At 52.1% G+C, this 25,087-nt stretch overlaps 2 protein-coding genes across 4 annotated transcripts; both read left to right on the top strand.

Annotated features, from left to right (window-relative positions):
• The first annotated feature begins 2,626 nt into the window (after nt 1-2,626).
• Nucleotides 2,627-14,653, top strand: SYP (synaptophysin). Its single transcript, XM_027053894.2, has 7 exons — nt 2,627-2,742; nt 3,913-3,978; nt 5,102-5,226; nt 8,184-8,379; nt 9,118-9,309; nt 10,470-10,797; nt 13,112-14,653. Exons 1-6 carry the CDS (start codon nt 2,707-2,709, stop codon nt 10,791-10,793), a joined length of 939 nt encoding a protein of 312 aa, XP_026909695.1. The 5' UTR covers nt 2,627-2,706; the 3' UTR covers nt 10,794-10,797; nt 13,112-14,653.
• Nucleotides 14,654-16,054: 1,401 nt separating this feature from the next.
• On the top strand, nt 16,055-25,086 carry PRICKLE3 (prickle planar cell polarity protein 3). 3 transcript variants are annotated; one of them, XM_053202306.1, is made up of 9 exons: nt 16,055-16,311; nt 17,457-17,542; nt 18,382-18,565; nt 20,494-20,607; nt 21,180-21,317; nt 22,073-22,297; nt 22,398-22,584; nt 23,353-23,652; nt 24,241-25,086. In XM_053202306.1, the coding sequence occupies exons 1-9, from the start codon at nt 16,270-16,272 to the stop codon at nt 24,843-24,845; spliced, it is 1,881 nt and encodes a 626-aa protein (XP_053058281.1). In that variant the 5' UTR covers nt 16,055-16,269; the 3' UTR covers nt 24,846-25,086. The 3 variants fall into 3 exon arrangements, with proteins under 3 accessions (XP_053058281.1, XP_026909691.1, XP_026909693.1); XM_027053890.2 differs by having other exon boundaries at nt 16,058-16,311; nt 24,235-25,086; XM_027053892.2 differs by having other exon boundaries at nt 16,063-16,311; nt 22,094-22,297; nt 24,235-25,086.
• The last annotated feature ends 1 nt before the right edge of the window (nt 25,087 follows it).

Below are 25,087 nucleotides of genomic sequence, written 5' to 3'. Positions count from 1 at the left end.
CAAGGTGGTAGTCAGCCCTACTCCAAAGGAATTGGAGGCAGTGGTGGGAAAGGTCCTGGATGGGGCCACCACTGGGGAGGATCTGACCTAGGGTTTCATCCCAGCTCTCAGAGCAGTAATTTCTCATTTGTATAATTTGTGTCAATCCAGCCAGGACTGAAATTTGAGGGAAGCCAGAATTGGAGACTGGGACTCAGAATATAGGATTGCACCAGGCCTTGAAACCAAGGCTTGGAGTGGTTAGGCTGGGGTATTGTGGGCACAGCAAGTCATGGGCAGAACATAGAGAGTGAAAGGAGACTGTTGAGGGGTAAGGTGGAAGAGGTCACCTGAGGCCAGACGATGCAGACCCTTCAATGCCTATCTCTAAACCCTGGGAGTTTTCCTAAAAGCAGTGAGGAGCCATGGGAGAGATATGAGCAGGGTAGTGACATAGTTAACTGCATTTTAGATGGATGCTCTGACGGCTGTGCTGAAAACAGAAGGGAGGGGGAAGAGACTGGAGATGCTAAAATTGGCAGGAACCATGGTTGCCTTAGCCAGGGGAGGTGGCAGAGGAGATGGTGAGAAATTAGTGGATTCCAGAGATGTGTAGGAAGCAGAATGAACCATTTATTTGGCCCTGGGCTAAGTGCATAACAGTGATTACCTTGTTTAATCAGTGCAACAACACTATAAGTACCATTTTAAACTATTTCACATGTCTGAAGTCATACAGGAATAAATATTAAAAGTGGTCTTCAAATTGAAGCGATTAAATGCCAAAACCCATGCTCTTTCCCCCAAAAAAGGCACTAAATGGGAAGTATCTATTACATATTTGTGTGAATTTGACTGTGAGAGGAGGATGTTTAAAAGATAGGTACACATTCAGATGGTTCGAAAATCAAAAGGCACAGGGGCGCCTGGGTGGCTCAGTCGATTAAACATCCTATCTTGGCTCAGGTCATGATCTCAAGGTTCTTGAGTTTGTGCCCCAAGTGGGGCTCTCTACTGTCAGCTCAGAGCCCAGTTTAGATCCTATCTCCCACCCTTTCTGCCCCTCCCCGGCTCACTCTCTCTCTCAAAAATAAACATTTTTTAAAAATTCAAAAGGCACAAAGGGGTACAAAGTGGAAAATTTCCCTTCCCTCTATTGGCAACCTGTGTTATCAGATGTTTTATACAGGTATAGGATGCTTTACTGTTAACTTAGCACAGTGGTTAAGAATAACAGGTGCTAGAGCCAGGCTTCCCAGTTCAGATCCTGATTCCATTACTTACTAGTTGTGTGAGTTTAGGAAAATTCCTTCACTTCTCTACACCTTAGTTTATTCAGCTATAAAGATGTAAAATGAGGATGATACTAGTACCTGCCTTATAGGGTTGCTGTAAGTATTTGAATGAGTGATATATTGAAGCTATCCCAACAGTGCTTGACATAGAATAGCCACAATTTAAGATGTTAGCTATTCTCTATATAATTATGATATAATTCTTTCCTTTTCTTTCTACACTATTCCCACACAGTTTGGCATCTTACATTTCTTCTTTAACTATCTTGGTGATCATTCCATATCTCCATATTATTATTAATGACAGCTACATAGTACTCCATTTTGTGGTTGTATCAGAGTTTACTTAAACAAGTCACCAGTATTGAGCACTTAGGGAGTGTCCATTCTTTCATATTATAAACAGTGCTGCAGTGAATCATCTTGTACATACACCTTTTAGCACATGCATGAATCTACCTGTAAGCTAAATTCCTAGAAGTAGAAATACTGAGCCAAACAATATATGGATTTGTTAGTTTGCTAGATTTTGCCAAATTGCCCACTCTAGAGGTTATACCAACTTAACTTCCACTGGTAATTTATGGGAATGCCTGTTTCTGGCCAACCTGCCAATATTGAGCTTCAGCAAACTTTTTTTTTTATATTCACCACCCTCAAAGACAAAAAACAGTATCTTAGTAGTTTTTGTAGGCATTTCTTTAAGTATAAATGAGGCTGAACATCTTAAATTGCAGTTGTATTTTATCCACTGGATTTTGCAACATGGCAATCGCCATTGACCTTGTAGGCCTAGTTTTAGTAGCATGAAAGAGGGATAGTCCAATTAAGAGGGCTGAGGAATAAACAGGATATAAAGGGTAGAGTAGGAGCAGACAAAAATATGACTAAAAGGAAAGAGATTAATAGGGGAGATGGTTGGAGGGGGAGGGAGTGGTTTTTAAGACCTTGCACTATGTTTAAATCGCAGGGACTTTGGGCACTGCCAATTACTAGCTGGGCGACCTTGTGCAAATAGCTTCACCTCTCTGGGGACTCATTTTCCTCATCCGTAAAAATGGGGCTAATAGTTCCTACCACATAGGGCTGCTGTAATGATTAAATGAGTGAACACATTCAACAAACTCAGTAAAAGGCCTGGCAAAAACGTCATACCGTAGGACCGACCGGTCCTCCTCGCCCCAGACCTTGGGCTGTGTTTTCAGAGACACCGATCTTCCCGGAGCGCTCTCGCGGCCCCAGCCTTAGGACTGGAATGGCGCCTGGCGAGATTGAGGTTCGGCCGGCTGTATGCAGGCGCGCGCGACGAGTGGGGCGGGGGCGCGAGGGGCGGAGCCGCGACCGCCTAGGCTGTTCCGACGATCGCGCGCCGCCCCCGCCGCGCCCCGCGCCCGCCCTTGTTAGCAGGCGCCTCCCGCCCCCCGCATTGCTGATGCTGCTGCTGGCAGACATGGACGTGGTGAATCAGGTACGCGTTCCAGCACCGAGGACAGAGCCCGCCGCTGTCCGGCTTCCCCGTCCGGATGCAGCGGATCAGGCGACTCTGAGAGGTGGTGGCCAGGGTCCTGGCAGCAGACACCCGGTCCCGGAGCTGGGGCTGGGGTCTGCGGCAGGCGAGGGAGGAAAGGGGAGGTGGAGAAAAGGAGTGAGCCCTTTGCCGCAGCGAGGGCCGTCCTCTCAGCCGCAGCGGGGTCCGCCAGAAGCTGGGTTCCTTATTGGCAACCGTGAGGAGAGGAGAGGAAGAGGGGTCTTGGGGCTAGGGTAGGGGCGGAGGGGGGCGAGGGGAGGAGGAGTGGAAGAAGATGGGGGTTGCTGTAGATGAGCTAGGAAATAGAGCGACAGAAGGCGTTGGGGCGGGGGTTGGGGGGGGGAGCTGACACCTGCCCCTCCCAGAGAAGGTACCCCAGTGAATGACCACCCTTTCCCCCAGAACAGACCAAGGGGGACGATCCAATTTTGCCTCTCCAAAGCTCCTACTTTCCCCTCCCCCAGCACATATCCAGTGAAGCCATGTCCCAGCCCTCCCCACCTTAATCAGCCGGGACCCTCTCTGCCATCTCACTCTTCTTCACCACCTCAGAACCTCACCCCCTCTCTAACCAGTACCAACCCCTCCCCATCCTCATCACTTCAGACCCCCCAACCACCATCTGACTCACCTTTACCACTGCAGACCCCTCCCCCACCCTAGCCAACCTGATTCCCTCCCTGTTATGACTCACCTTCACCATCCAAGACCCCATCCCCCACCATAATGAACCCCAACTCCTTCCTCACTCTCTCCACCTGATCCTCTTCACCATCTGACTCACCTTTACCGTTTCAGACCTTTTCCCCTTCCCCAGTTAGTCCTGACCCCATCCCCATCTTCCTCACCCTGACAACCCTCTGCAACCTACCTCACTATCTCCCCTAACCCCCCCCCACCAGTCCTGAACCCCAGGGGTCTTCTCTTAGAGACCCTGTGCTCAAACCTTCCCTTAAGTGTCACTTTCTCCTTCTCACTCCCTCTCCGAACATCACTCCCTCCTGGAGGTCACATGCCCTATCCCCAAGGGTCATTGCCTGGTGGCCTTGCCCCTCACCTCCCTCTCCATGCCCAACAACCCCACCCCCTCCCCACCGTTTCTCTCCTCAGCTGGTGGCCGGGGGTCAGTTCCGGGTGGTCAAGGAGCCCCTTGGCTTTGTGAAGGTGCTGCAATGGGTGAGTGTGGACTGGGCCATGAGGAGAAAGAAGGAGGTGATGGGGTCTGGAAGAGCAAGGGTGGAGTAGGGGTGGTGAGCACAGAATGGATGAGTAGGTGGGGGGTGGAAAAGGACAAAAGAATTGGGCTCCAGGGTGAAGTCCCAAGGGGTTGGGGCTAGAGAATCAATGGGCTGTGATGTGACGTCATGTAAGACCAAGGGTACCCCCGTTGTAAAGTGGAAGAATGTGACGTCCTACCTCCTCCCTTGAGGTGAGAGAGGGGCAGGGGAGGTGGAGCCTGAAGCTGGTTGCTGCGGAAAAGATGCAAAGCCAGAGAAATCCAGGGACAGTGAAAGAGAATGAGAGGCAGGAAATGATGGAGACAGAGGTGGAAATACCAAGAAAAAAAAAAGATACAGAGATGAGAGAAAGTGGAGACAAACAGAAAGAGACAAAGAAAAGGGAGACAGAGATGCAAAGAGAAATAGACACAGGGAAAGTGGCAGAAAAATGGAATGGGGGAGAGATAGAAACAGAGAAAAAGAGATACTCAGAGGAAAGAGAAGAGGAGGAACTGAAAAGAGAGAGATACCACAAGGGAGACAGAGAGAGCATGATACCGAGACCAAGTCAGAGACGGAACAGGAAGATAGAGACAAACAGACCAAGGACATAAAGACACATAGAGAGAGACATACATTTACACAGAGATAGAGAAAAAAGAGACATAAAAAGACACACATTGATGCTAGAAAGTCAGAGGCAGAGAGAGAAACAGAGATACAGAGACATCTGAGAAAGAGAAACAGACAGATACCAAGAGAACTAGAGACATAGAGAACAAGAGACAGGCAGAAATACACAGAGAGACACAGAAATAGACTGAAACAGAAGGGGGGGGGTCAGGGCACGGAGAGGTAGAGACTGAGAGAGACATTGAGAAAAAGACGGAAGAGATGGCCACACCCCTGTAATCAGCTTGTCCTTGGAGCCGATGAGCCCTGATTAAGGGGTGGGGGTGGGGATGGAGACTGGTCCATCTGGTGCTGCTTGTGCTGGGCCCTGATCTGTCCAGAGGAGGGCATCCCTATCCCACGTGTACACAGGATAACCATGGCCATCTCCATCCCTGCTGCCCAAGGTCTTTGCCATCTTCGCCTTTGCCACATGCGGCAGTTACACCGGGAAGCTCCGGCTGAGCGTAGAGTGTGCCAACAAGTCCGAGAGTGATCTCAGCATCGAGGTTGACTTCGAATACCCCTTCAGGTGCGCCCCCACCCTACCCCACCCCTGGAATCCCGAGAGAGAGGGTGGGGGTGGGGTGGGACTGGCCAACACCACCTCCCCAGTGGCTCCTGTTCAGCCCCCACCTCAGGGTACCACACTGGCTAACGTCACTGTGCATGCACTGAGCACCTACTTTGTGCCTGGCACTGCTCTGGACATCTAGATGTGTGGTGAGCCAGACAGGCCTAGACTGTTGCCCTCTGGCTATGTTCTAGTGAATAGGGAGGGGCAGGAGACCGGTAATAAACAAGATCCCATATATATATATATATATATATATATATATATATATATATATACATATATATATACATATATATATATACATATATATATATGTATATATATATATACATGTGTATATATATATATATACATGTATATATATATATATACATATATATATATGGCCTTAACGCAGTAGGTGCTCAATTAATGTCAGCCAATCTTATTTAATTCCCATTCGTTTTTTCCATACACATTTTTGAGAACCTATTGTATGCCAGTTTCTGCTCAAAGTGCTGGGGACCTAACGGGAAAAAACAGACCTAGCCTCCTACCCTTATGGAGCCAAATTATAACAAATAAATTGCTAGAAAGGGATGATTGCAGATTGGGAGAAATTCAAAGAAGGGAATCCTTGTGCTGGGTTTTATAACAGAGAATGATGAGTGGGTGCTAATTAGCTATAGGAAATGACTAAATCCAATTAAGCAATTCTGATATTTACTGAGTTGTGTGCACCAGGTGCTAGGTACATGAGGGCAAGCATAAGCAGGCAAAGTCACTGCCCTCGCGATGCTGCTTACCTCCTGGGTGGGTGGGAAGACAGAGACCCACAGACACAACTTTAATAGAGACTTTTGAGGCTCCTCTACTACTTAGACAAATCACATAACTGCTTTGGGTCTCAATTTCCTTGTCTGCAAAAGCAGATAATAATACCCACCTTACAAAGTTATGATGAATATTAAGTAAGTTAATACTTGTAAAGTGCTTAGCACAGTGCTGGGAATACAATAAGTGCTCCATGAGTGTTTTTTATTTTTATTTTTTTATTTGAGAGAGAGAGAGAGTGTGTGTGTGCGTGAGCAGGGGATATGCACAGAGAAAGAGAGAGAGAGGGAGAGGGAGAGAGAATCTTAAGCAGGCTCCATGCTAAGCACAGTGCGCAATACGGAGCTGGATCCTACAACTCTGGGATCATGATCTGAACAGAAACCAAGAGTCAGACGCTCAACTGACTGAGTCACCCAGGTGTCCTGCTCCATGAGTGTTTGTTAAAATAAAGAAAATAAATACATTTATTTATTAGGAACTCAGGACAGAGGTCAGGGATTGAGTTGGAAATTGGGCATTTTTTGAGCACTAAGGATAAATGTAGGCTCAGGGGATCACCCAGGGTGAGAGGGAAGAGTGGAGAGAGGAAACCCAGCACAGGCTGTGAGGAATGGTTGAAAGAAAAAGAGGCACCAGGGAGGTGCAGCCCGAGGGGCAAAGGGGAGCAACAGGAATCCACTGGTTCACAGAAGCCAGGCAAGAGAGTTTTGGGAAAGAGGAGTTGGCAGCATGGGATACTGCTGGGGGCAGGCCCTTTGGGAATCCAGAAGGCCACAAAAACTGGTGCCCCCCCCCCCCGATTGCTCCCACACCTAGGACCTCCAGTCCTGAAGATATGCCTTTTACCCACAAGACTCCTGGAAAAAAAGTCTTTGCCCTGGTCCCCCTAACCGACCCCCACTTCCCTTATAATCCCCCAAGAACCCCTCAGGACACCCCCCCTCTACCAACCCAGCCTACTAGGAACCCAGAAACTCAACCCAGATTCAACTCTTAGCTCTGTCACTTAGCAATTATACAACCTTGGGCAACTTAACATAACCTTGCTAAGCCTCTGTTCATCTGTAAAATGGGTATAATAATGCCTGCTTTAGAGAATTGAGGGCGGGGAGGGTCATTAAATGAGTCAATTATCTAAAGTGCCTTGTAGGTGATCAATAAGTGCAAGCCCCTTCACTCAGAACCTTTGCTACACAAGGAGCCTAGTACCATTTGCTCAGTCTCAGGATCCTGCCCCCCAGTCTGAGACCAAGGATCTGGAACCATACCTCAGACCTTCTCCCTAAACACGTTTTCTCCCTATGACCCCTCCTCCATTACACCGCAGGAAAGGTCCCAGAGGATACCTTCCCAATCTGCCTCTCCCCACCTCACATACATACATTCTGTTTGTTCCAGGATCTCTTCCACCCTCCTGTCTTTCTGTCTGTCTCCTGCTTTGTAGTCTCTGAGCTTTCCTCTGCTATGCATGTTCCTCTTCTCTTGGGGACCTGAAGTGAGGTAGGGAGAAGAGTCAACACGATGTAGGGAAAAATACAGCGTTCAGATCCCAACTGCACCATTCTCTCTCCAGCTGTGTGACTTTAGGCAAGTTAATGCGCTTCTCTGAGCCTCTGTACGTTTCATTTGATACACATTTACTGAGCACCTACTATGGAGAAAAATGGAGCTAGGAAGGGGGCTAAGGAGTACTGGGAGGGAATGGCTCCATTTCATTTTACTAGTGAGAGCAGGGAAGTCCTCACTGAGGTGACAGTTGAGCAAAACCTGAAGGACATGAAGGGAGTAATACATGAAGATATCTAGGAGAAGGACATTCCAGTGCAAAGATCCTGGGGTGGAAGGGTGCCTGGTATGTTTTACAAATAATTAAGAGGTCAAAGTGCCTGGGTTGGAGGAGGGGATGAGTAAGACCCATTTCACCAGGATGCTGTGAGTAATCAGTAAAATGTGACTGGAATACAGTAGGTGCTCTGTGACTGGTTACTTCCTCCTCTTCCTTCCTGGGACCTTGTCAGAATCTGGGGAACCCATGGCTGGGTAGGGGGAATGAGAGTGTTCTTAGGGTCTGGGCCACACCTGCCATCTCTCCACAGGCTGCACCAAGTGTACTTTGATGCACCCACCTGCCGAGGGGACACTGACAAAGTCTTCCTGGTGGGAGACTACTCCTCATCAGCCGAATTCTTTGTCACAGTGGCCGTGTTTGCCTTCCTCTACTCCATGGGGGCTCTGGCCACCTACATCTTCCTGCAGAACAAGTACCGAGAGAATAACAAAGGACCCATGATGGTAAGCCCACACCGCCACTCAAATGCAGGGGCCAGGGGGACATGAAGGCTCAGGGACACCACCATGTTCACAGGCCACACCGAACCCAGACAGTCCCACATGCAAGCAGTCACCATAACAGCCACAGATGTTACTGCTGCTGAGGCTGTGAGCATAAAAGAAACCAAATCATAGAGTGACAGGGACACACTCATAGCCCACACAAAATCCCAGACAGGCCTACACCTGGAAACCCGCCACCTCACACACAACCACACAGTCTAGATCAAAGAAAGGTGCACAGAGGTTCACTGTGACAGTCATGCCTGTCACTGTGCCACCAGACACACTGATTCCTACACAGCTGTACTCATACACCCTCATCCCAGACACAAAATGACACAGATTCCCACATTCAGACAAAAGCATGAAGACACACTACTTTCCACAGATTCGGAAACCATCCCACAAAATCCCCCTACACCCACACCCACACATCACAATTACACTCCCACATCCTCTGTGTCACACACACACACACACACACACACACACACACACACACACAAGCCCAAGCTAGGAATGCTCACCTTCAAGTGAGTATTGGTGGCTTCAGAGCTCAAAAGGTAGAGGAGAGACAGGGCTTTTCTGAAGGACACCTCCCCCTCCCCAAGAAAGCCTGTGATCTGAGGAGGCCCCACAGCATGACATGAAGCAGCCCACTCACAGCGTTGTCTGCCTCTCCTCTGTCTGTCCTAGGACTTTCTGGCCACGGCAGTGTTCGCCTTCATGTGGCTGGTTAGCTCATCAGCATGGGCCAAGGGGCTGTCAGATGTGAAGATGGCCACTGACCCAGAGAACATTATTAAGGGGATGTCTGTCTGCCATCAGACAGGGAATACATGCAAGGAGCTGAGGGACCCTGTGACCTCTGGCCTCAACACTTCAGTGGTAAGCCCTGGGAAGGTTACTGGGATGGTGGGCCAGCTGGGGAAGGAGGCTGGGAAACCCACTGTCTGGCATGGGGAGTGGTGGAGAGAGAGTATGAGAGGAGAATTCAGAGGAGATCCAAGAGGGCTCCCTGGAGGAAGCATGCCAACAACAGTGCCTTAAAGGATGAGATAGAAATTTTAACCACTGCGATACCCCAAATAATCCCCAAGAGGGGACTATAAGACCTTCTGACCGATTAGTTAGGGAGATCTGGATCCCAGGCCCAGCCTAGTCATGTAGAATCTCTGACGACTCAAGACGGCCTTGGGACCTCAGTGTCCTTACACAGTATGCAGAATGAGAGTAACTTGAAATGTTTCGCACTTCGACGCCCCCTACTGGCCGGAGTCAAACTGTCTGAGTTTCAATCCCAGCTCTGCCACCTGTGAGCTCAAAACTAGTTACTCAGCATCTCAGCCTCAGTCTGAGCATGTAAATTGAAAACTAGTACGAGGTCCTGCTCCAAAGTTGAGTATTTAGCGAACTAATAACAAAGTGTTTAGAAAAGGGCCTGGCACGTGGTAAGTTGTGTACAAGTGTTACAGATGCTAAGATTCCAACTTTTTTCTGTTGCTTGCTGGGTGTGAGACCTTGAGCATCTTAGCCTCTAGAGCTGGGCCCCAGTTTCAACTATAAGGAGGAGATATTACTTCCTGCCCCAAAATTGAATTATATTACATATATTTAAGTTCTATATATGTGTTTTAATATAAAAGTACATATTTATATATGTTGTATGTGTATATACATATATTTGCATATACATACCTATGTGTGTATATGTATCTATTAGTGGTATACCTACATATTTAATAAAAATTTATACTTAGCATTTTACCATATTACAAATTTATATTGTTTACCATATTTTATACATGTATAAATATATATATGTAACAGTGATGTCAACATCCCCGAGAATCTGAATTCTAACACGTCTCATGCCCCCGCACCCCAGGTGACTTTTCTCCACATTTACGTTCATGCCCCAGGACTCTACAGGGTCCGAGTTTTAGAAACCACCACCCTTCGGGAGGCCCAACACGCGCAGTCTCGATGTTCCCCAGGGCCAAGTCAACGGACGCGCGGTGCGACAGCAGGGCTTTGTCTCCCCGTAGGTATTCGGCTTCCTGAATCTGGTGCTCTGGGTCGGCAACCTGTGGTTCGTGTTCAAGGAGACAGGCTGGGCCGCCCCATTCATGCGCGCACCCCCTGGCGCCCCTGAGAAGCAGCCAGCGCCCGGGGACGCCTATGGCGAGGCGGGCTACGGGCAGGGCCCCGGCGGGTACGGGCCCCAGGACTCCTACGGACCCCAGGGTGGCTACCAGCCCGACTACGGGCAGCCCACCGGCGGCGGTGGCGGCGGCTACCCACAGGGAGACTACGGGCAGCAAGGCTATGGCCCTCAGGGTGCGCCCACCTCCTTCTCCAATCAGATGTAGTCTGGTGAGTGACTGGCGGGCGGTGCGGCCAAGGAGGGTATAGGAAAGGAGACGGGCGGGTCAGTAAACCAATAAGAGTCAAGAATAAGTGATTCGTAGATGCAGGGGAGTTGGAAGAGCCAACAGAGAGGCGGAGCTACATGCTAAGGACGAAAAACTAGCCAATAAATGAAGAGCAAGAGAGTGGTGCTTGAAGATGGGCAGAATGAAGAACCAATGGGAGAGAAGTAGAAGTGCCTCTCTGAAGGGAATGGCAGGGAGATTTGCATAGTGTAGGAGCTACGGTGGAAAGAGGAGGTGGGCCTTAGAACTACTTGATAAGCCAATATGTTAGGATAAGGCAGGTAGATGGTGACGGTAAACAGGCTTGGGTCATGAAGGTCAGACAAGCCCACCAATCCCAGAGGAAGTGACAGATCTGCCACTTCTCCCCAACCCTAGTGGTGAGGGAGGTGGTGTGGAATTTCACAGAAGGAAAAGGGGGCGGCGAAGGCAATGCGAAAGCTTGCGGGCCTTTTTGCTGGGCCTGAAAAGGGAAGTGTGATTTCCTCACGTAGGAGGGAAGGAAATGGGGAGAAGAGGCAGGGGGATGGCAACACGTGGGTGGAGGTAGCTTCTTGCACTTGGCCAGTATGGAAAGGATAGGGAAGAGTTTATTAGATACCTCACATCTAATTCATCAAAAAACCCTGTTGACTCTACCTTCAAAATATATCCATAATCTTCCACTTCTCACTGTCCTCTCCGAGCCTGGACATCTTCATAGCTTTCCACCCACATTCCCATTCTGTTCTACTCACAGCATTGGGAGGGATCCTGTTAAATTCTAAATCAGGACACTGCCCTCCTGTGCTCAGAGCTCTGCCTGGGCTCCCATCTCACATTAAAAGCCAATGCCCTCACCAGGGTCTACACAAAGCCTTACCCATCACTTCTCTGACCTCCTGCTTCCTACCACTCCCCACCCCCAACTCTGTTCCAGGCACAATCCAACTTCAGGACCGTGGTACTTGCTCTCCCCCTGGAGTTTTGCACCCACATACCCTGATAACCTTACCTGGCCAGCGGCTTACTAGTCCCCTTTCTAAGTTTTTTTACATTTATTTATTTTTGAGAGACAGAGAGAGACAGAGCACAAGTAGGGGAGGGGCAGAGAGAGAATGAGACACAGAATCCAAAGCAGGCTCCAGGCTCTGAGCTGTCAGCACAGAGCCCAATGAGGGGCTCAGACTCACAAACCGGGAGATCATGACCTGAGCCGAAGCCGGACACTTAACCAACTGAGCCACCCAGGCGCCCCAAGTCCCCTTTCTTATCTCTGTTTTAGTATCCCGTGCTTTTCTTTATCACAGTCCATGATTATTAGTTAATATGTTTATTGACTATCTCTTCCACTAAACTAGGGGATGTCACCATGACTTATTTATGCTGTACATATATCAGAGCCCTACTAATGTTAAGAAACATTTATTGAGGAAATAATAGAAACGACATGAGATATTTTACTCTCATTTTATGCTTCTCTGCTCAAAATCTTCCCATGACTTACACCTCATCCAGAGTCAAAACTAATGTCCTCCCAACCTAGTCCACAAGGCCCTATATGACCCCATTACCTACCTCTCTGACATCACCTCCTCCCATGCTCATACCACTCGAGCCCCACGGACCTCCTTGCTGTTCCTCAAACACACTAGACATGGTTCCACTCCAGGGACTTTGCACTGGGTGTTCCCCCTGCCTGAAATGCTCTTCATTCCAGTTATCTGCATGGCAAATTCCTTCACCTCCTTAATTCTTTATTCCAATATCACTTCTTAAATGAAGTCTTCTCTGACTACCCTACTTACTACAGCAACATTTCTTCCCCTGTTGGTACTCCTAATCCCCCTCACCCTGGTCTACTTTTTGTTTTTACATTTCCCTTATTATCTCCTTATGTCATCCTACAACTCACTTATACATTTTCGTTATTGTTTGAAGTCTGTCTCCTCTGCCACAATGCAAGCACCACAAAGATAAGGATTTTTGTTTTGCCCAATACAGTTGATCACCAATGGCTAGAACATTACCTGTAAATGGACTTTTGGGGGTTGGGGGAGGGGTGACCATAATGTCTTTGATACTTAACCTAGTGGGCGCAAGGTATATCTTCCCAATAGGAGCAGCTAGGGGACTATGAGTGAAGGAAGAAGGAAGAAAAAGCATGGCAGACAGAGAGTAAAGCCAAGGTGGAGGCATAGAAGCCCAGCCCCCCTCCCTAAGGGTACAACCTAAGTCTGGACCCCCTCTTCTTTCTGTGTCTTTTGTCTCCACAGGTCAGTGCAGCCCGGGAGGACCCCATGGGTGGGCAAGAGCTCAGAAGCCCTGCCCCCCTTCCCACCCCTACACCCCAGGTCTCCGCCCCTCAAGCCAGGAGACTCTAACTCTCTTTGCTGTTTATATATATATATATTATATATAAATATCTATTTATCTGTCTGAGCCCTGCCCCCACTCCACACCCCTCATGCATTAGGGGCCTGACCTTGAGTGGGCCCCTCTCCTACCCCCACTGCTTCCCTTGCATCCCTTGGCCCCTCTCTGTTCTCTGGCCCTGTGCCCTGAGGTTGGGGGACTCTGAAAGGGGGACAGGGAAAAAACAGATCTCAGCTATGTGGGGAGGGTGGGTGTGACTTCAGATTCTCTCCCCTCTCTCCCTTCCCTTCTCCCAACTTGGCCTGGATTCCTCCAGCAATGCCTGGACAGGGGCCATTAGGGGAAATTCAAACCTGAGAGGGGATAAAGGTAGACTGGTGGACTTGAGATGCAAGGTGGACTTGGAGAGGAGCTCTGGGGTGGAGAGGACTAGTCAGCCATACTGGATCTGGAGTCAGAAGAGGGATGCCCTAGGGCATTCTGGAGTGGGTCTTGGAAGGAGGCTGAGGGCACTGTTCTAGAATGGGTGGAGCCTTGAGTGAGGCAGGGGTTGGGCCCCAAGAGTGGGCAGGGTTTGGAGTAGGACAGGATTTTGTGTAAGGGGTGTGACTTGGAACCTGGAGACTGCATTTGGAAGATCATTGAGGGCATGGTTCTAGAGGGGTGGGGCCTGAATCAGGTAATGGGGAAGGCTCCAAAGTGGGCAGGTCTTGTGTTGGGACCGGTCTATGGAAGGGGTGTAACTAGGAACATTCAAGAGAATGAGTTTGATTCTAAAGGGGATAGATCTTGTGCAAGGGAAGAAGTGGGATTCAGGAATGGGCTAAGCTTGAGGTGAGGTCATGGTCTGGGTTCTAGGCAGGGCAGGGCTTAGAGTGGGTGTTCATGGTGGTTTCAGAAGGGGCAGCCCACCCTAATGGAGCAGTGAAAAAATATGTTTTAGAGTGGGCAAGTTTGGCAGTTGGGGGGGGGCAGGAATATCCCTGGCCAAAGCTGGGGACTGAACTGGCCTGGGAGGAGCTAAGAGGTATAGCTTGGAGGGTAAGGGGTGGGACCCAGAGAGAAGCATCCTCCACACCCTTGCCCACCCCCATGATGGGACAGCTAGGTAATCAGAGGACAGAGCCAACAGGTCTGTGGGGCCAGCCCACCCTTCTTCCCCTTTCCTTGCCTCCTCCCTCCTTCCATACCCCCACCCATCCTGGGGTGGTTGGAGACCCGGTCTGGAGTCCCTATCCTGCACCCACTGCTGTGTCTGTGACGTTGGTAGTGCCTGTGATTGTGTGTTGCCACTTTGTCTGGCTGTGGTCCCTCCCCCTCTCCTCCAGACACCCACCCTTTTCCTTGCCCTTCAGTATTGTTTGAAGACCTCCCCAAGGAAGAACAAATAGGATTAATTCTCCTCCCCTAAATAAACTCCTCAACCACCTAGTCCACCCGGCTCTGATTTCTCAGTGTGTCTTTTTGGGGGGGCAGTGGTGGGGGATGAGAAGGACAGATGGGGGAGAGGTAGAAAGAGGAAGCTCCGCCCCTGACCTGCTGGACCTGCCATTCAAGTCACCCCATCATTTTAGGTCCCTCCAGCAGTGCTATGCCAAGCCACATCCTCTGTGAAGCCTCTCCTGTTGATCACTTTAAGTCACACTCTAAGTAGTCCTGCCCAATGTCCCACTACTGGCAACCGGCTGAATGCTCTTTCTATGGTTCAGTTCTAATTCTGGTCCACTAGCCACTCTCCTTCCCAGACTCTGTGGAACCCTGTCTTCAAACCCCAAATGGTCTGAATAGAACCCCTACACTTAATAGGGAGACTTCTCTCTACCTAACCCACCTCATATTCTTCAGACTCTGCTTTCTTGACATTTTCTTCCTCTGCCCCAGATGGAGAACTGGGAGACCCAATGGGCTGCAAGGCCAGGAGGCAGGGCACTGGGGTGACTCATTAGTTCATTCATTCACTCATTCCCTGGCTACTCCATGGGGCAGGGAGGGACGGGAAGTGACTGGGATGTGCATATTGGAGCTGGGTATGGATGAGGTCCCCTGTGCCCATAATAAAAGACCCAGCTGCCACCGCCACCTTGCCTAATTAGAAACCCCTGCCTGGTACCTGAGTCCTGACTGCCGGGTCAGGGACCCCCTCCTCCCAGCCCTGAGGGGCCGTGAAGCCTGACATGTGAAGGAGAGACTCCCAGCTATGGACTGAACTCAGGGAAAGGGATATCTAACTGGGGAGAGAAAAATGGGAGCCAGGGAGGGAAGGCTTTAGTATCTATTTCTCAGGATTTAGGGGACAAGACAGCTGGGCCTGTAAGGAAGGGGAGGGAGCGGGGAGTAGGGCCTCCAAACCTGGCCTGTGACTTTAACCTTCTCCCCATAAATATCAAATGGTCCTGGCTCTGATAGAGTTTTGGTGTGGGGGATATGGGGGTGAATAAGAGTTAGTTCTCTGATGGTGGTGAGGGAGCACCAGCTGGGACTGCGATGGGCTTGGGGATCACACTTGCAGCATTCACTGGGGAGAAAGAGACCCTCAGAAGATCACCAGTGGGGAGGGGGCCAAGAGGTGGCTTTAACCCCTCCTCCCAATAACATCCAAGATAAATGAACTTGAAACGCCAGTACAAGTACCCTAGCGCACCACTCCTTGCAGCCAGGTGGCCACTTCCAAGTTCCCCTCCCCCGCATTCCCCCCCCCCCCCCCCCCCCCCCCCCCCCCCCCGCCTCTTCAGGCCCTAAAATATTCCGTGAGAGGCCATGTGTTACCCTGAGGTTCTGGGAGGCGTGCCTTCTGAGGCCTGGTTTTGGCTCGGGGCGGGAAAGCTGGGGAGCTCTCCTGTACGGCGCTCCTGGGCTGCGTGCCCCTCACCTCTAGGCAGGGGGCGCCTTGGCCCAGGAGTGAGTGCAGGCCCAGGAGCGGGCGGTGCTTGGCGCGCTCCTCCCATGCCGGTGTCAGATATACGGAACAGATCTCCCAGGCCGGACGCGCGGTGGCCTGACGGCCCGTGAGGATTCCATCGGCCTGACCCTGCCCGGCTTGACCCTGCCCGGGCGCGCCATGTTCGCGCGTGGGTCCCGGAGGCGCCGCTCCGGTCGCGCGGTGAGCGATACTCGGGGCAGCGGTGGGAGTCAGGGGTAAACTGAGGCCCAGGAGAGGGGGCAGAGGATAGGGATAGCGAGGAGGCGCGCCACTGAGGGTTTGGGAATCCCCATCTCCAGATTCCCAGAACAGACAGGCTGGGGTTGCTGGAAACGTGTGGATGAAGGAACGTGGAGATCTGGTGGCAGATGCTCCCTAATCGCCTCTCTGCACACTTCCATCAGCACCCCAGGACCTGGTGGTCCTCTCGTGTGAATTCTGGGAGGGGATTCTGAGGGCCAAAAGACTGGATCATGGAGTCCTGAATTGAGTAAGGACCTCCTGAGCATCTGAGGGAATCTTGTACCTTGGCAGAAAGTGATCTTAGGGGTGAGGTCCTACACTCCTGAGGTGCCTAAATACTAAGGGTCCAGGGATTGGGATTTGGAGTTAGAGGGCTTCCAGGCTTCTACCTGAGCCAGGAGCTTTTTTGACCTCCTAGATAGTTGGACTGCTCTTCCTTTGGAGGGGGTCTTTAAGTGGGGTCTGGGTTTGGTGGTCCAAAGGACCAAAGGCCAAGACTTCTTGGGGTGGGGATTATTGAATGGATCATGGGCCTCCTGAGATCCTGATCCAGTTCCTTAGGTATGAAAGGGGGGAAGCCAGGGTTTGGGGGAAGGGCTTCGGAAAAGAGGGACAGGGTTCATGTGGGGATCCCAAGTGAGGATGGGGCCTCAGACTCCTACCCTGTGGAATTGGAGTGCTGCTGGCCTCCTGGATGGAGAAGGGGCCAAGATGAGGCCTGGGAGGGACACCCAGATTAGAGTCTCGGTGCTGTGGTGTGGAGAGTGTTCTGAGTTCTGGGGGAGGTGTTTGAGGCCTGCAGGAGTCAGAGGCTGGTGGGAGGTGTCCAAGGCTGGGTGAGGGGGAAGGGAATTCCCTGAAAAGGGGTATATAGGAAGGTGGCCTCAACTTCCCCTCCTCTACCTCAGTTATGTCCTCCTCTCCTGCACTCCCGGCGCTGTCCCAGCCTGCCCACCGCTGCCCTGGTGGGACAGGCCCTGGCGTGCGGTCGCGCGGGCCTGGGAGTGGAGAGGCGGGCATTGACTTCTCTCTCCCCGCCCCCGCACCTCGTCTGGTACCGCATCTGCCCTCACCCACTTCAGCCTCCGGAGGCGGAGGACCCAGACCGCGGCCAGCCCTGCAACTCCTGCAGGGAACAGTGCCCCGGCTTCCTGCTGCACGGCTGGAGGTAGGTGACCATCTGAGGGCCTTGTCTTTGTCAGGGCCCCGTCCTCAGGGGAACCCCCAGAAGCTCAGGCCACACCCGTAGGCTTGAGCTTAGTCCATGGAAGCAGCTCAGTTGGGGCAATAGCCGTACGCTCAGACTCAGGGCCCCACCCCCTGACTCATTCCCAATTGTCCAGTTCCCAGGAAAACTCCACCCACTACATAGCCCCGCCCCCCAGAAGTGTTCTCGCCTGGCTGCCAGTCCATCCCTAGGGAAGTCCTCAGTCCCAGGGGCTGAGCAGCATCCACTGACATCCAGCCCCTCTCAGACTCAGAACTTTTCTCCCAGACCCAGTGTCCTATCCTCCACCTGGAGCCCTGTACCCAAAACGTCTCGTGAAATCCCTCAGAACCCACAGCCGGCACACTCAGGCCCTACCCACAGGCTCAGAGACCCCGCCCGCCCACAAGTTCAGACCCAGCACAGGCTAGAGCCTGCCTCTAGGAAAAGTTCCCCCACAATATCCAAAGCCAGTCCTGGAAAGAAACCTCTGAATATGTAACTCCAATCTCAGACTCAGAGCCCCACCTTTATTCAGGCTCACTGCCAGGACAGTCTGACCGAGTCCCAGAGATGATAGTCAGGGGCCACAGCCCCACCTGCAGTTCACAGCCACTCCCTCTGCTCCTCTCTCACCCACAGCAGTCCCACCCCTGGGCCCAGAGCCCTGTCCTGGCTTAGAGTCCTTGGGTAACGATAATCTGTATGTCCCTGCCCCTTATTTGTACTTCCTTGGGGCTGCCAAAGGGTCCAAGTGAGCTACTACGCCTTAGTAATTGACACCCTTGCCTCTCCCTCAGAAAGATCTGTCAGCACTGCAAATGCCCGAGGGAAGAGCATGCTGTGCACATGGTGCCTGTGGATCTGGAACGCATCATGTGTCGGCTAATCTCAGACTTCCAGCACCACTCCATCTCCGATGATGACTCTGGCTGTGCCTCGGAGGAGTATGCCTGGGTGCCCCCTGGTCTCAAGCCAGAGCAGGTGACCAGAGGCTGCCACCTGCTCCTGTTCTCCGGTGGATGCACACACATGCAGGCACACACATATACAAACCTATTTGTGGGACCACACTAGGGTGTGTGGTCAAATTGCATGTATCCTTCTGACCCCTATGTAATCTCACAGTGGTCGGCCCCCCACAATTCTCAGGGAACCCTGAGTGATCATTGAGTGGGTTAATTAGGGCATGTTCACCCCACTCCTATTCTATCTCTTAACTCAGGTCTTATCCCAGCACTTCATTCACCACATCACCATTAATTAATTCATTCAACAAATAGTTATTGAACACCTACTGCATCCCAGACACTGTTCTAGGCACTGAGGACACAGCAGTGAACAAAACACAAAAAAAATACATCCACCCACATGGAAGTTAGATTCCTAAAGTGAACAACAGCCAATATAAACAAACCTATAAAAATATGTCAGATGGTGTAAGGACTATGCAATAAAAAAAGCAGGGAAGGAGTAGAGAGAAAGTTAGAACTGTAAATAGGGTGCCCAAGTCAACCTCTGTGAGAATATGATGTTTGGGCTTCCTGAAGGAGGTAAAGAAGTAAGCCATGCAGATACCCAAGGGTAGAGCTATCCAGGCAAAAGGAAGAGTTGATGCAAAGGCCCTGAGACAGCAGCATTCTTGGCACGTGTGAGGAACAGTGAGGAGACAAGTGTAGCTAGAACAGTGAGTGACTGGGAAAGTGGGGGGGAGGTGAAGTCCAAGAGGTAGAGGGGGGTCATGGAGAAGACTTGGACCTCTACTCTGAGTGAGGGGGAAGCCACAAAAGTGTTGTGAGCAGAAAGGGATGTGGTTTGTTTTAGGATTAGCAGGATCCCTCTGACTGCTGCGTGTAGAACAAACAAGGAGTAAGGCTGGAAGTGGGGGGGGGGGTGCAGTGAGGGAGAGGCTACTGGAGTAGTCCTGTGACTGATGACAATATTGGCAATATAAGTAGCAAGTGGTGATCAGATTGCAGATGTTTCACAAGCAGAGCTAAGAGGATTTGCTTGTGAATATGTGAGCGAGAGGAGTCAAAAATGACCTCAAGGATGGATGGATTGACTAATGTGGGACCGGCCAAGGCCAGAGCAAGTTGAGGAGTAAGAACATAAATTTGGGTTTGGCCATCTGGAGTTTGAGGTGCCTGTTAAAGGTTTGAGTGGCCATGTTGCTGGGATCTCAGGGGAGAAGTCACAGGGCTGGAGGTATGCATTTGTGAGGCATTAGCCATGACGTGGTATTCATAGCCATGAGGTTGGACATGATTCCCAAGGGACTGAATGTAGAGAGAGTCAAGAAACCCAAGGATGAGCCTGAGAACCCTCCCACATTTGGGGCTCAGCTATTTGAGGAGGAACCAAAAGGGAGACAGAGAAGGATCAGCCAATAAGGTAGAGGAAACCCAAGACAGTGTGGTGTTCTAGAAGCCAAGGGAACAAAGTGTTTCCAGGATAAGGGAGCGATCAACTGTGTCCAGTGCTACTGAAGAGTCCAGTTGTTATAGGGCCTGAGACCTGAACAATGATTTTAATGGTGTGCACCTTGTCAATGACCATGACAGGAACAGCTTTGGAAGAGGGGCAGGGATGGAAGGGGTGGGGAAGCCTGACTGAGGTCGGCTCTGGAGACAATGGGAGGAGAGGAAGTGGACACAGTGAATGCACCCAACAGCTGTAAAAAGAAAGAGAATGGTGGAAAGGAAAGTGGGGTCAAGACCTGAAAGAACTTACAGTGTATTTGGGGGGTGATGGAAATGATCCAGACTGTAGGAAGGGGAGATGGAAAGTGTCACTAGACATTCCCTTGTGATGACTTTAATTTTCTCAGAGAAGTAGGGTCCCACCATCTCACTGTATCACAACTCACCCCTAGTCTCAATCATTGTCTCCCATTCCCCGTGTCCTCCCAGGTATACCAGTTTTTCAGCTGCCTCCCAGAGGACAAGGTCCCCTATGTCAACAGTCCTGGGGAGAAATACAGGATCAAGCAGCTGCTGCACCAGCTGCCCCCACACGACAGTGAGGTGAGGAGAGAAAAGACAGGAAGGGCATGCCAGGTCGGGGTGGGGGTGGGGGGCACAGCCTGAGCAAATGCTAAGCAGCTAGAAAGAAATGGACAGGGCCAGGGGCACCTGAGTGGCTCAGCCGGTTAAGTATCTAACTTCAACTCAGGTCATGATCTCACAATTTTGTGAGTTCCAGCCCCGTGTTGGGCTCTGCGCTGACACTGCGGAGCCTGCCTGGGATTCTCTCTCTCTCTCTCTCCCTCTCTCCCTGTCTCTCTATCCCTTCCCTGCTCACACTGTCTCTGTCTCTCTCAAAATAAATAAATAATAAAACATTTTTTAAAAAAGAAATGGACAGGGTCAGAGGAGGAAAGGTAAGCTGATCTGAGGTCTGGACAGACAGGGACAATCAGGACATTCCTTGGCAAAACCACAGCTGAGCCTCGGGAGAAGAGGTAAGGGGTGGGAATTTCAGGCAGGAAGTAACATCTATAGAAAGACCTAGAAGTGAACTCTGAGCTGGGATGAATTCTGGAAGGTGGGGAGGGGCAGGCATCGTGGGAGGTGCCTGGAAGACCTTCCTACCCCAGGCACAGTACTGCACAGCACTGGAAGAGGAAGAGAAGAAAGAGCTCAGAGCCTTCAGCCAGCAGCGGAAACGAGAGAATCTGGGGCGTGGCACTGTGCGCATCTTCCCCGTGACCATCACTGGAGCCATCTGTGAGGAGGTGAGCAAGGGAGGGCCTGGGTGAGTGAGTAGTGCCTTTGTTCCAGGCCCTGGTAAGATGAGGCCTGCCACTTAAGCCCTAGTGGTCTGTCTCTAATGTCCCCTCTGGTGGATGGGGTCTTTTCCTCCTATCCCACTGTTAGGCATGGACCATCCCTTGCCACCTCCCTGGCCAGCAAGGTCTGTCTGTAGGACCCCCTGGTGGACAGGGCCTGTTCCTCCCATCTCACTGTTGAGTGTGGTCTGTCTCTCGGGAGGCTCTAGTGGACCTTCTCTATTAGTTCCCTCCGCGCAGTGGATGTGAGGTGTGGGCTGACTCTCTGGTCCTCTTGTGGTTGCAACATGTCCTTAAGAACTGACCCCCAGTAGCAGGACCTGTCTGTAGGGCCCAGTGGTGGGTCAAATTTATCTTCAAGGCCCCTCCTGGTAGGTAGAGCCTGACCCTAAATCCTACTGTTAGGATCTAAAGTGAGGTTTGTCACTAAATTTCCCCCACTGGGCCAGGCCTATCTCTTTGATTTCCCCAGCTCCCTAAAGCCAAGATTTGCCTTTAAGGCCACCCATGATTAGAAGGGCCTGTCTCTATGGTTTCCCCCAGGAGCAGGGTCAGTCTCTAAGGTACCCTCCCCTGTAGGCAGGACCTGTTTCAAAGTTACCCCACTGGTGGAACCAGTCACAGAGGTCTGCCATGGGGATGGCCCAAGTGCGACCTGCATGACTTGGCTGACCCCATCCATCTGACCATCTTGGTGGCAGTGTCTATCTGTCATTTGGCAGTGCGGGAAGCAGATTAGAGGTGGGGACATCGCAGTGTTTGCCAGCAGGGCAGGCCTGGGTGCCTGCTGGCACCCACAGTGTTTTGTGTGCTCCACGTGCCGGGAGCTGCTGGTGGACCTCATCTACTTCTATCATGCTGGCAAAGTCTACTGTGGTCGTCACCATGCTGAACGCCTGCGCCCGCGCTGCCAAGCCTGTGATGAGGTTCGTGCCTCTCTACCCAGGGGTGGGAGTGGAGAGTGGGCAGGGCCACGGGCAGGCCCCTCTGATGGCCAAGGTGGCCTGTGTTCCCCCCCCCCCCCAGATCATCTTCTCCCCTGAGTGCACCGAGGCTGAGGGCCGGCACTGGCACATGGGTCACTTCTGCTGCTTTGAATGTGAAGCATCGCTAGGAGGGCAGCGCTACGTCATGCGTCAGAGCCGCCCCCACTGCTGTGCCTGCTACGAGGCCCGCCACGCGGAGTACTGTGATGGCTGTGGGGAGCACATTGGTGGGTGAACGTGACATTGAACAAGGGGACAGATGGACAGCTGGGCCACAGCACCACCCCAGCAGGATCCTCCGTTAATATTCCATGCTTTCAGTCTAGTGCCAGGACCAAAGCCCTATACCCTTCACTGCAAATCTCTCACCGGTATCCCCCGTTATGCCGTACTTTCTAAACCCCACCTGCACAACACTAGGCATCACGACACATCTAGGCCCACTTCCAGAGGTCCCTCTAATTCCCAGCCCCTCCCCCCTCCTTTAGTCCCTCATCCAAAGCCCAACTCCCCCAAGCTGTGCCCTATTCTGTAAAGATTCCTCCTACCTTCTAAACCACACCCTACCGTCTAAGACCCACTCCTTTCCTACCAAGGCCCCGCCCTACCTTCAAAGCCCACCACCCTGGTCTTTTCATCAGGTCTGCCTTCTGCACTCCATGCACCAGAAGCCACTTCTTAAAGTTGAAGCCTGACCCACATCTTAAGAGTCCAATGCCAAGCCCCAACTCTGGGAGGGAGCACCCTAGGAAAGCAAGGGAAGGAGGAAACAGTTTCCAGAAAAGAAGGGATGACGAAACTCAGAGCAAAGCCCAAAGCTCGGGTTTCCCGCTTTCTCCAGAGAAGAGCCCCATTCTGAAGAGTTGGGAGAAGGAGGGAGTCTTGGGACACCCTGCCTCAGATTCCCTGCCTCTTCCCAAGAAGGGCCCATTCAGAACGGGTGGGGATATGCCTGATGACCCTGCCTCAGCTTCCCCCTTCTTCGGTCTCTGCAGGCCTGGACCAGGGGCAGATGGCTTATGAGGGCCAGCACTGGCACGCCTCAGACCGCTGCTTCTGCTGTAGTCGCTGCGGGCGAGCCCTGCTGGGCCGCCCCTTCCTGCCACGCCGCGGCCTAATCTTCTGCTCCAGAGCCTGCAGCCTGGGGTCGGAGCCCACGGCTTCTGGGTCCGGCCGCCGTAGCTGGAGCGCGGGCACGGTCCCCGCGCCTCTTGCAGCATCCACGGCCTCTTTCTCTGCTGCGGAGGAGGCGTCCGAGACCTCCACCAAAGGCACCAGCACGGAGCCGGAGCCTGGTGAGCTAACCCTCGAGCCACGCCCAGCCTCTAGAGCCACGCCCAGCCTCTACTCGTCCCTCCGCCTCAACCCTGGCCCCCTGAGCTCGATTCACCCAGGCCCTTCACCTGGGGCATCCCCAGCACCGCCCCCATATCAACCCTTGTTCCATCCCCAAACTAGGTCTCGTCTCCAGCCCAAACTACACCCCCTCGTGAACCCTGGTTCCTCCCCGCTCAGTTACAAGGCCAGTCCCCTAGCCTCAACTTGTTCCTTCTCGAGCCCGAGTTGTTCCTCCTTCCTTCCAAACCCTCGACCCTCCACCCTCCACGCCCAGGCCCCGCCCCTATCCTAAGGCAAATTTGGTCGGCTTTAGCCCATGCCACGCCCCTTCTATCAGAAGCCTAGCTCCCATTCCCTCCACCCATAGCCTGCCCTAGGCCTCATATTGCCCAAATTCCCCACCATGCTGCCCCTCTCCGACCCCTGTCCCCACTTTCCCAGTCCCGATGGGGGAAAGCAGAGAAAGCCTTTCCACAGGCCTCCCCTGGGTGGTTGGGGGCGGGGGAGATAACAGGGAGTTGCTCCATCTCTCTTTTCAGTTACAGGCCCCGAGGAGCCAGCCCGCTTTCTGAGAGGGGCCCCCCACCGCCACTCCATGCCAGAGCTGGGGCTCCGCAGTCCCCCCGAGCCATCCCCAGGACCCCCCAGACAGCCAGACCCGAGCCCGGAAGATGGTGCCTTTGGTCGCCAGAGCACCCCTCGTGTCAGCTTCCGTGACCCTCTGGTGTCCGAGGGAGGCCCGCGGCGGACCCTGAGTGCGCCCCCAGCCCAGCGTCGCAGGCCACGCAGTCCCCCACCCAGGGCCCCCACCCGTCGTCGCCGCCGCCACCACCACCACCACCACCACCACCACAACCACCACTATCACCGCCGCCAATCTGGCAGATATCGCCACCACCAATGTGACTTGGGATCAAGATCGGACTCAGGATCTTGTTCCAGCTCACCTTCTAGCCCCAGTTCTGAGTCCTCAGAGGAGGATGGCTTCTTCCTAGGGGAACGCATCCCGCTGCCCCCGCATCTGTGCAGGCCCCAGCCTGCTCAGGACAATGCAACTGGAACCCCTAAATCCCCATCTCCACAGCTCTCCGGGAACTCGCGCCCAGGGATGCCTCGCCAGGCCAGAGACAAGAACTGCATCGTGGCTTGAAGGCAGTGTAGTCCTGGAGGACTCCATTCTCAAGTCCAAGTAGATGATCCCATCCCCCAACCTAAATCATAAATCCCCTTCCTCCTTCATCTGTTTTTTGTTAATGGAGTAATTTAATATTTGTTGTAAAACAGGTGTGGCTTCTTTACCTCCTTGCTCCAGCTGTCCTCCTCCCCAATTTTGCCCCTCCTGATGCTTGAGATTTATCCACATTTGATCAAAGGATTAATTTATTCATTACC

The sequence above is a fragment of the Acinonyx jubatus genome, chromosome X, assembly GCF_027475565.1.
Source record: "Acinonyx jubatus isolate Ajub_Pintada_27869175 chromosome X, VMU_Ajub_asm_v1.0, whole genome shotgun sequence".
Lineage (NCBI taxonomy): Eukaryota > Metazoa > Chordata > Mammalia > Carnivora > Felidae > Acinonyx > Acinonyx jubatus.
Note: the sequence above shows the minus strand (reverse complement) of the source record. Positions and strands in the feature narration are given on the sequence as shown.